This window comes from Bombina bombina, chromosome 1, assembly GCF_027579735.1.
Source record: "Bombina bombina isolate aBomBom1 chromosome 1, aBomBom1.pri, whole genome shotgun sequence".
Lineage (NCBI taxonomy): Eukaryota > Metazoa > Chordata > Amphibia > Anura > Bombinatoridae > Bombina > Bombina bombina.
The window spans coordinates 738,026,378-738,037,881 of record NC_069499.1 but is presented as its reverse complement, the minus strand read 5'-3'; the positions used below and the strand labels follow the sequence as shown (position 1 = coordinate 738,037,881).

General features: G+C 38.7%; 1 protein-coding gene across 2 annotated transcripts in view; it reads right to left on the bottom strand.

The window, feature by feature from the left end:
• Nucleotides 1-124: 124 nt before the first annotated feature.
• The window catches only part of STK26 (serine/threonine kinase 26), a 511,389-nt gene continuing 500,009 nt past the window's right edge, over nt 125-11,504 (bottom strand). Inside the window, exons 9-11 of one of the 2 annotated variants that reach the window (XM_053699253.1) lie at nt 10,576-10,638; nt 10,348-10,484; nt 125-3,168 (exon numbers count right to left, since the gene is read on the bottom strand). In XM_053699253.1, coding sequence (XP_053555228.1) covers nt 3,147-3,168; nt 10,348-10,484; nt 10,576-10,638 — 222 coding nt within the window. In that variant the 3' untranslated portion in view covers nt 125-3,146. Of the gene's footprint in view, nt 3,169-10,343; nt 10,485-10,575; nt 10,639-11,504 lie in introns of those variants that run through there. The other variant, XM_053699255.1, reaches the window with a different exon arrangement.

Sequence of the window (11,504 nt, the reverse complement as noted above, 5' to 3'; positions counted from 1 at the left end):
CATTAATAAATCACATATTTTAGTGTGTTACTGGAATGGAAAAGGAGACAATATATTTTGAATGATTTTATATATAAAACAATTAAAAAACACACAAAAGTAGGAGAAAATGACACAAAAACAGTTCAAGTCTAACAATTTAAATATTTATTCTTAAACCATTTAAAATCCCCTGAAATATTGAAATAAGCTTACTCTATTAACAGATTTACAAGAGTAATGACTACGAAGGATATATGGGTACCACTATATTTTTCCATTTTTCTCTGTGAAGTTATTTTATAAAGCTTTCTGATCAACTATTTACATCTTTTACGGCTTTTATATATTTATAAAAATATTTTTTTTCATAGCATTGTTTTCAAAAACTATTTTCAGACTTTTCAAGATATAAATTTGAAGTGAGATTAAGTTATAAGCGCAGATAAACCATAACAGAACTTGTTAAAAATTAAAAAAAAAGACGTTAAAAGTGAATTAAATTGTGTAGGCACCACTTTCCTTGGCATTTGCCAGCCACATATTTCAAGTGTCCTGTTAAAGCAGCAATTCATGTTAGATATAACTTAACCATGAAAGAATAAAATATGCTGGAGTGAGAGGCAAATAACCCCCTAGGTTCATAAAGAATCTTCTTTAATCATTCCTGTGTAGGTCATAGCACACTTCATATTGTATACAATATATATATATATTACAACAATATCCAGTAGTCATGGGGGGCACTCCACTCATAATAATGCATGTATCAATTTAAAATCGAAAAACTAAAAAGTTGCATGCCTCAACTGTCAAGACTCATCTATATTAATTTTGTATATAAAACTACTTATCCATTATCACCACCAAAACTCAAAAATGGCTTGTAAATTACTTTTTCCCCTTAAGACAGGCTGAAATGCTGGATTCATAATTAAAAAAACTAAAAGATTAATAATTCTAAGACATTAACAAAAATAGATAGAGGTCAAGTCTTTGACACACGTTGAATTAGCCAGTAAACTTTGTATTCATTTTCTTAGAGGGGGCCTCAAACAATAAGAAAGAAAAAAAAGCATAAGTTAAAATAATTACAGAATAGACAAGGATACAAAATATATATATATATATTTTTTTAAACATTTAAATATAAAGCAGAGTTTTTGTGGTGATAAATTATCTGTTTTTCTAATCTACTAGCAATTGAAGAATTGTATAATTAAAGTGCAGCTAGCAGTGTACCAAACAAGTTTTAATTTATGAAAATTGCATGTTCATCTTCAGAAGAATGTGGAGAAAGTTACCATTTTAACATGAATAGCTACTTTAATATTAAATAAACACTGTAATGGCAATTTGACTAAATGTAGTATGCGACTGAAACGCACCATTACACTATTTGGCAGACAGTCTTCGGTTTTTACTCCATTCGATGAGAGAATTGCAATGCATTTTCATTTAACAATGCATGGCTAACCTCTACAGCGAAAAAGATTATAATCCCTGTAACAAAAAATATATATTTTTTTGCAGGGCTCAAAATCATAAAATTAACACATCCAGCCTTTATATATATGATATATATATAAAATTACACCAACAGCAAAGGAAACAAAATGCTGAAACACATGCTCAATTCAAACCAAAGAAAAATATATACACGGGGCAGTAACTTAAACATCCCTTTTAGCAGTACCATAAATATACATTTGATCATTTACAGTTCTGCCGGTTATTTATGAAAAATTATTTGTACTGCCAAATATCAAGTTTCTTTTTTGTGAAATAATATCTATAACTCATTTGTATATGAATTGGTAAATACATATTTAAAATACACTTTCACAGGATTATAAATACGTGATGGTGGAGTTAATGGATGGAAATGAAAGAATGGAATATATTACATGAAAAAAAGTATGTATATATATATATATATATATATATATATATATATATATATATATATATTAAACATGTAACTGGGGTAATGCTGGTGTGAACCATTGTCTCAAGTCTGTTCAGAGGGTATTTTCTTACATGATGCTCAGACCCTCACTGAAGCATTAAATGTACATATTTTATTCTCAAGAGATTAATTTACAATAGACTAACACTTTGCTTAATAGCAAAAAAGTATTGCTTTAACTCTCCTTAAAGAAAGCAAAGTTACACGGCTTGAATAGGTCTCCAAAGAAAAAGCCTTCAAGTCAAAAATAAAATAAAAATAGTGCTACATTTTACTTGCAAATCTGAAAGCATTACTATGGTCAGATTTTTCTGCAATTGTTTTCCTTTTCTATACATAGTAGGCACAGTGCAGGTTAAAATAGGACAGGGAGGCATTTTTGTTATGAAAAGCAGGACCCCATTTACATATTTTAAACTCACAACTTTGGTTGTGAAAAAGTGGATAACAGAATGGAGTGTGGAGAATTTAGAATAGCTTTTTACCAACTGGCCAAGGTTGTATTGAGATTTGCACAATGTAAGCAGTGTACTGATATGTTTTACGGCATATACTGCTGAGCCATATGTAACTTGGCCTTTCATACACTTGAAGAGCTCTGGTATCTTCCCAGAGTGAACAAGTTTAAATTCAGATGAGAGCCTGCTCAAAGTTGATGCTAATCAAGGTGTTAAGTAATATGGCAGCTCAAAAATACCCTGCTAAATGAAACAGCTTTTGTAATAGAGGTAGTGAGCCTCCACATCTATATATAAGGAAATGTCAAGTTTTCTTTAGTCCTAAAAAGACCAATAGGTTTCATCAGTGTACGGTGCATCAAAACCACAACATACTGCTACTTGTACATCTTACTGTTACCCAAGAGGGAAAATAAAGCACATTATCAACATTTACCGGATTAAACAAAAAGATGAAACATTATTAAAACGTAATCGGTCTTTACAAAATAATTTCCTGAAAATATAAAACCATTTACACCATCACAAAAAAATAATATATATATATATATATATATATTTATATAAACAAAAAAGTTGGAGATTCACTCCAAACTCTTGATCATGGTCAATGTTGTGTTTTGCAAAAGATCCAAAAAGGCACAAGGAGCTGAGAAAGCGAAGCACGGCCAGGCTTGGAGTAGAATTGTTGAATGTCCTTCTGCCCTCCTAATAGGCTGGTGTTTTACATCAGGAGACACTTAAGAGTCACTGACAGAAAACCTGTGAAACAAAAAAACAAATTTATGCTTATCTGATAAATTCTTATCTTTCCTGGCATGGAGAGTCCATGAATCAATTTCAGTTACTAGTGGTAATTCAACTCCTGGCCACCAGGGGGAAGCAAAGAACACCATAACAGAGTTAAGTATCACTCCCACTTCCCATAACTCCATCATTCAGCCGAAGGAACATGGAGAAAGAAGATGACAAGGGTATAGAGGTGCCTGAGGTTTAAAATAGACAAACAATGTCTTAAAAATAAATTAAGGGCGGGTCATGGACTCTCCATGCCAGGAAAGAAAATAATTTTTCAGGTAAGCATACATTTTGTTTACTTTCCAATGGCATGGAGAGTCCACAAATCCATTCAATTACTAGTGTGAACCAATACCCAAGCTAGAGGACACAGAATGGAAGGGAGGGAGAACAAGACGGGTGATCTAAACAGAAGGCACCACCGCTAGAAGAACTTTCCTCCTAAAAGAAGGCAAACGAGAAAAAAAAAAAATTGTGAAAATTATGCAGCAAGGATCAAATAAATGCCTTGCAGATCTGTCCACAGAAGCCTTATTTTTAAAGATCTAAGGGGAAAAAAAAAAAAGAAAAAAGGACAGCCCCAGAAGGATAAACCATAATCCTCTAAGGACACTGTTCCCCGGCTGACTCATATGTTCACTGATACACTTCTCAACCAAAAAGACAGTAGAAGTAGTGGCCTTCTGGCTCTACGGTAACTAGAGAATACAACAAAAAAAGACAGAAGATTGTCGACAATCTCTAGTAGCCGAGATAGAACTACAGAGCATGTACAACAGACATTCTTTATTGAGAAGGAAAAGGACAGAAAAATCTAGGGGACATTCAGCACCAGCAGCTGGATAGGAACCAAAATCCTTTGAGTTGCAAAGCCACAAGGCTAACCACTAGACTACATTGGTTGCTTGCTGCAATAGCCAGATGCAATTTGAAACCCTTGACTAGTGAGGAAGTGCTACCCACTAGGATACACCGGGTGGATACGACAAGGTCTTGAATAATTTTGAGGTCCTGAAACCACCTAGGAAGAAATCCCAATTTGGTACGAAGGACCACCTTATCCTAAGATAAAGGAAGATACAGTACAGAGCTGAAAGCTCTGAGACTCTCCAAGCATAAGAATGAGCGAGAAGAATCAAAACTTTCCAAGATAATAAATTAATATCAATAGAGTAGAGGCTCAAACGGAGCCTGCAGCAGAACCCTCATAACAAAATTAAGACTCCATAGAGAAGCAACAAATTGAAACACAGGCCTGATACTGACTAAGCCCTGAACAAAGATAGAACATCTGGTATATATATATATATATATATATATATATATATATATGTATCAGAGAAACTAGATTTGGATGAAGGAAGGGCCACTGGGGTAGAAGGTCCTGCCTCAACGGAAGACTGCAAGGTGGAAAAGATGGCAACTCCACCAGATCTGTATACCAGGTCCTGCGAGGCCACGCCGGTGCAATGAGAATTACCGACGCCATCTCCTGTCGGATCCGAGCAATAACTCAAGGAAGAAGGGCAAACGGCGGAAACACGTATGCCAGACTGAATTTCCAAGGAACTGCTAAAGCATCTATTAGAACCGCTTGAGGATCCCTTGACCTCGATCCGTACTTAGGAAGCTTGGCATTGTGACGAGATGCCATAAGATCCAACTCCGGTTGACCCCACCTGAGAATGAAACTGGAAAACACCTCCGGATGAAGCTCCCACTCCCCCGGATGAAAAAAGACCGTATGCTTAGAAAATCCGCTTCCTAATTGTCCACCCCTGGAATGTGGATAGCAGACAGACAACAATTGTGAGCCTCTGCCCACTGAAAAATCCTGGCTACCTCCTTCATTGCCAAGGAACTCAGAGTTCCTCCCTGATGATGGATGTAAGCCAAGGACGTTATGTTCAACTGAAACCTGATAAAATGGGTTGAAGCTAGCTGAGGCCAGGCTAGAAGAGCATTGAAAATTGCTCAGTTCCAAAACTTTTATTGGAAGAACCGACTCCTCCCGAGTCCATAGACCCTGAGCACTTAATGAACCCCAGACAGCACCCCAGCCCAGCAAACTGGCATCCGTGGTTACAATCACCCAGGCAGGTCTGTGAAAGCAAGTTCCCTGAGAGAGAAGATCCTGAGACAACCACCATGTAAAGAGAATCTCTTGACATCTGGTCTAGAACAATCTTTGGAGATAGATACGCATAATCCCTGTTCCACTGTATGAGCAAGCATAACTGCAGAGGTCTGAGATGGAACCGAGCAAATGGAATGATGTCCATGTCTGAAACCATTGCAAATGGAATGATGTCCATGTCTGAAACCATCAGACCAATAGCCTCCATGCACTGAGCCACTGACGGCCAAGGAAGGGACTGAAGAGAAAGACACGTATTGAAAATCTTTGACTTTCTTGTTTCTGTCAGAATTTTTTTTTATCTCTAGAGAATCTATAATGGTCCCCAAAAATACCACTCTTGTAGCCGGAATTAAGGAACTTTTTCCTAAATTCACCTTTCAACTGTAGGAGCGCAGAAAAGACAACAACTCTGTGTGGGAATTTGCTAGTTGAAAAGATGGAGCCTGAACTAGAATGTCGTCCAGATAAGGAGCCACTGCAACACTCTTCAATCGAAGTACCGCCAACAATGCACCCAGGACCTTAGAAAAAATTCTGGGAGCTGTTGCCAGACTAAAAGAAAAAGCTACAAACGGAAAATGTTGGTCTAGAAATGCAAATCTTAGGAACCTGTGATGATCCCTGTGAATGGGAATATGTAGATACGAATCCTTTAGATCCACTGTGGTCATGAACTGACCTTCCTGAACCAAAGGAAGAATGGAACAAGTAGTTTCCATCTTGAAAGACGGAACCCTGAGAAACTTTTTAGATTTTGAGATCTAAAATAGGTCTGAAAGTTCCCTCCTTTTTCGGAACGACAAAGAGATTGGAATACAAACCCAGACCCTGTTCCTGAACTGGAACTGGAACTGGAACAGGAACTATCACGCCCATGTCGGAAAGATTCTGCACACAACGTAAGAACGCCTCTCCTTTTATCTGGTTTACAGATAACCTGGAGAGAAGAAACCTGCCTCTGGGAGGAAAATTCTTGAACTCCAGTTTGTAACCCTGGGACAAAATATCTACCACACAGGGATCCTGAACATCTCAAACCCAAGCTTGTGCGAAGAATGAGTCTGCCCCCCACAAGATCCATTCCCAGATCGGGGGCAGACCCTTCATGCTGATTTTGAGTCAGCAACAGGCTTCCTGGACTGTTCCTGCTTGGAGGAAGAAGAGGAAGATTTACCAGAGAAGTTACGAAAGGAACGAAAATTACTCTGCCGGCCCTCCTGTTTATTTCTTTTATCCTGAGGAAGAGAATGCCCTTTCCCTCCCGTAATATCAGAAATAATATCAGCCAAACCTGGCCCAAACAAGGTCTTACCCCAGGAATAGACAAAAGCTTAGACTTAGAGGACACATCCGCAGACCAGGATTTTAAACCATAAAGCTCTGCAAGCTAAAATGGCAATACCAGAAATTTTAGATTTTTGATGACCTGTAGAGAAGCATCTGCAATAAAGGAATTAGCCAACTTCAAAACCTTAATTCTATCTTCAATTTCTACAAGAGGAGAATCTTGCTAAATAGAATCAGACAATGCATCGAACCAATATGCCGCCACACTAGTAACCGTAGCAATACATGAAGCCGGTTGCCATTGAAACCCCTGGTGTACATAAATCTTTTTAAACAAAGCTTCCAACTTCTTATCCATAGGATCTTTATAGGAACAGCTGTCCTCAATAGGACTAGTGGTCCTCTTGGTCAGAGTGGAAACTGCTCCCTCCACCTTAGGAACCATCTGCCAAGATTCTTTAATAGAATCGGCAATAGGAAACATCTTTCATAAAAATATAAGGGGAAAAAGGAATCCCAGGCTTCTCATTCTCTTGCAATATCGGAAACACAATCTGGTATAGGAAAAACTTCAGAGGAAGGGACATCAAAAAAACATATTAAGTGTACTAGATTTCTTAGGAATAACCATGACGGATGCCTCAGTCATCCAAGGTAGCCAAAACCTCCTTGAGTAACAAACGGAGGTGCTTCAGCTTAAACCTAAAGGAAACAACCTCAGGTTCAGAAGGATTTAAACTATCAGAATCCGAGATCTCACCCTCAGATACTACTGAAGTATCTTCCTCCTCAGACTTATGAGAACACTAGACACAATAGCAACAGAATCAAAAACCCTATACGTCCTCTTGCGCTTCCCCTGTAATATAGGAAAAGCGGACAAAGCCTCAGATACTGCAGAGGATATTATGGGTAGCCATATCCTGCAAGGAAAAACCAACCTGAGACGAAACACAGGGGACTGCAGAAGATTGGGATGTATGAGGAAAAAGCTGCAGATTAGCCTGAACAGGAGACTCCTGAACAACATCCGCCTAGACAATTAAGGCTCAGAATCAAAAAGTCTATCCTTGTAATGTAATGTTCTCTCAATACAAGAGGAACAAAAAGGGATAGGAGGCTCAACATTAGTATTTAAACAGAGAACAAGCAACAGCTTGCATGGCCTCTTGGTCCTTCGTATTCCAAAGGAAAAAACCTTAATGAATAAAAATGTCTAAGTTCAAATTAGAATTTTAATGAAACAAAAAAACCTTACTGGTCTCTCTAAATTTTAAACAGCCTTTTTTTTTTTACTAGAAAATAATTAAACTGCACAATAAATCTCGCAGCAACAATTTTTCACAAAATGAAAGCAAAAAAAGAGACAAACATAGTCTCTGAAATTCAGACAGAAACTAAAATATAAACAGAGCAACAGCTCCACAAAAAAAAAAAAAAAAAAAAAAACAGGCAACCTCCACACCTCAGCAAGTTCTGCTGAGTTGCCTACCTGACCTCCTTGCTGCCGGAAACAAAGTCTTAAACAAAGTCAGAAAATGATCCAGACCCCCATACAGCCGCACTGGAGAGAACGCTGAACCACCTCGGAGGAGCTATGCAACAGACCTGCAACATCCAGGAACAACAGGAAACAGCTAAAAAATAGCGCCAAAAATGTTCTTGCTATCTCAGATAAACCCGCCTATTGTTGGCGTGGCCTAACAAACCTCCCGGTAGCCATTAATACACAAACATGTACACCAAAGTGAAAACATAATAAACTGAGCCAAACATACCCAGTGCCTGCAAAACTGCCATACAATAAACCGTTAACCTAGAAGGCTGATTGTATATTTAGACAGAATTAACTGTCAAAGTGCCAAACTCTCCTATATCAGAACGGGGAAAGAAATAAGCACTTACCTCACAAATCTGTCCGGCAGCAGGACAGCTCACTTGGTATGAGAGGGGCTTGCTACCTCACATGGACCTGTGGGAAAAAAAGAAAAGGCTGAGTAAAGTTACTCAAACTTTCAACCAAGGGCAGCATGAAATTACTTGGGAGGCTTGGGGATTATACCCAAGTTCCCAAATGCTTAAAAGCCACCACTTGCTCTATTGAAGAGACTGACATGGACTACGGCTAAACCCCAAAGAAAACCAGAGCAAACTTGCTCTGCTTAAAAATAAACTCTTAATTGAAGAATCAGACACCTAACTTTACCCCTCCTCGCAACTGATACAAGCAAAGAGAATGACTGGGGATTGTGTGTTATTTAACAGCTTTTGCTGTGGTGCTCTTTGCCTCCTCCTGCTGGTCAGGAGTGATATTCCCAACAGTAATTAAGATGATCTGTGGAGTCACCGTGTCATTAGAAAGAAAAGCAAACCGTGAAACTCGTCAACACTGATTGCTTAAGGAGCTGTTAGCAGGCAGTCTGGATGGGTTCGCAGGAAGACTACCTGCATCTCCAGACTAACTTTCGTCAATGCTCTCACTGAGAGGCTGACAAGACTACTTAAAACTCCAGTCCCATATCGAAGGACATATACCCCTCCCGAGGAACAACTCCGAAATCTGACACTTCTCTGCCATCCTCCTGTGACAAAAGGCAAAGAATGACTGGGGGATAGAGGGAGTGGGAGAGGTATTTAAGCATTTGGCTTGGGTGTCTTTGCCTCCTCCTGGTGGCCAGGTTCAGTATTTCCCAACAGTAAGGAATGAAGCTGTGGACTCTCCCTATATTAAGAAGGAAAAAGGGTCCTTCTCTGAGGCTAATCCATATAAAGCAGAGAAGATCTAGCTTACTGCGTTATCACAGTAACACTTCACGCTAAACTCCAGGGGCAAGGACTCCACACTGCTTTAGTCCGGCTCCTTAGGAAGGATATAGGCGTCCCTGTGTCACCAGCCACTGAGACCCTTAACGAGTCCGTCATTAAGGGGAAAATAATAAAGAAGGGCTTACCCTCCTCCAGGGCCTCTGTTGTGTTGTTCACCCAGACACTTGAACCGGTTCATTTGTAGGGCAGACACAGGGCTTCAGGTCGGAGATTTAGACAACCTCTGCCAGGGACCTGTAGATACAAGAAAAACCAGAGTAACCAACCCTGGTTTTCTATATAGGGGTAGCATACGTGCTGGAAGGTAAGAAAAGACTACCTTGCCGTCTTCCAACTGCTAAAAGCCACCATTAGTCTTACTAAAGAGATGGACATGAAACAGCATTTCCACAATCCTTGCTTGCAGGAAAAAGTACCCATTAAAGGATTAAATCGTTGATTTTCTTAGACACATCTTCACAACCCCCCTACGACGTTACAAAGCAAAGAATGACTAGGAGTTATGGGAAGTGGGAGTAATACTTAACTCTGTTAGGGTCTTCTTTGCTCCCCCTGGTGGCCAGGAGTTTAATTCCCACTAGTAATTGAATGGATTTGTGGCTTCTCCATGCCATTGGAAAGAAATAAGATTTATTTTGTAACAAAACTTGTATAGATGATCCATTTTATAACAAGATCTCAGTACTTTAAATAGGAAGCCCCTGAGACAGTTACATAAAATTACTAGCTACAGTATTTTCCCTATATTGTGCACGTTTTCTGCCTACTAAAAATATATAGAAACAAACGACAACTTTATTATTATTATTTTTTTTTATCATCAACTAGTTTGCATTAATGGGCCGTTTGGGAGTTCAATAACACTGCTCAGGACTGTGAATACTACTTACTTTTGGAATTTTTCCATGAGTTTCTTTACCATCTTATCAGTGATCCCTGGATAGATGGCCTCCGCTACATTAATGCTTTTCTCAAGTTCTTCAATCGCATTTTTCCGGACCACATTATTCCGATCTTGCTGTTTAAGCTGAAACACACAGTAATGAGGACTGCTCAAAATAGCCCACCCTTCATACAACCCCCCCCCCAAAAAACAAAACAAAAACAAAACCACTTACCTCAGCAAATACTGGGGCAATTATTACAGACAAAGAGCTAAGGGTCTTCACAAGATCCTGATCCTAAAGAACAAAGACATAATAAAGCATTTGATGTGATATGTAAACCAACAGTTACTATTTAGATGTATTGCTTTAGTTTTATAACAGGGATTCTAAAGTAGCTGTCTGGATGTCCTTTGAAAAGAAACCCAACAGCTGAATGTACCACAGTAAAGGAGAAAGCTGAGAAAATAACTTATGATCTAAATATAAACTTTCAATGTTTAAAGCACTTTATATAATGGTAAGTTGAGATATTTTGATGCCCTCCAATGCATGTGAAAAATAATACTTATGCTTACCCGATAAATTATTTTCTTTCTTGGCCGATTCCACAAAGTCATTCATTACTGTTGGAAAATACAACACCTGGCTACTAGGAAAAGGCAAAGGCACCCCAGTCAAAGCATTAAGTATTCCACCCACTTCCCCTGCTTCTCAATTAATTTAGCCGAGTCCTCAGAAGAAGATACTGCCTGAGTAGAATGAGCCGTAATCCTCACAGGACTAAGATTACCGAAAGTCCTTGGTAGCGTGAAGATAGAATTTTAATGCTCGAAGTCTAAATTGTGCAACAATGTAACTTAGGAGAGGAAAGATTCGGACAAAAGGAAAGCACCACAATCTCCTGGTTGATATTGCACAGAGACAACCTTAGGCAAAAGAAACCTATCCGCATGAAAAATAAGGATCACACTGTAAAGCAGATAATTCAGAGCAACAGGTTTAAATACAGGCCAGATTCTAGCAAGGGCCTGAACAAAAGACTGCACGTCAGGGTTATTAGCCAACTTCTTAGGAAGCAATACTGAAAGAGCAGAAATCTGACCGACAAGCCTTTCTCCAAACCCTCTTGAAGAAATGAAAGGATCCTAGGAATCCTTACC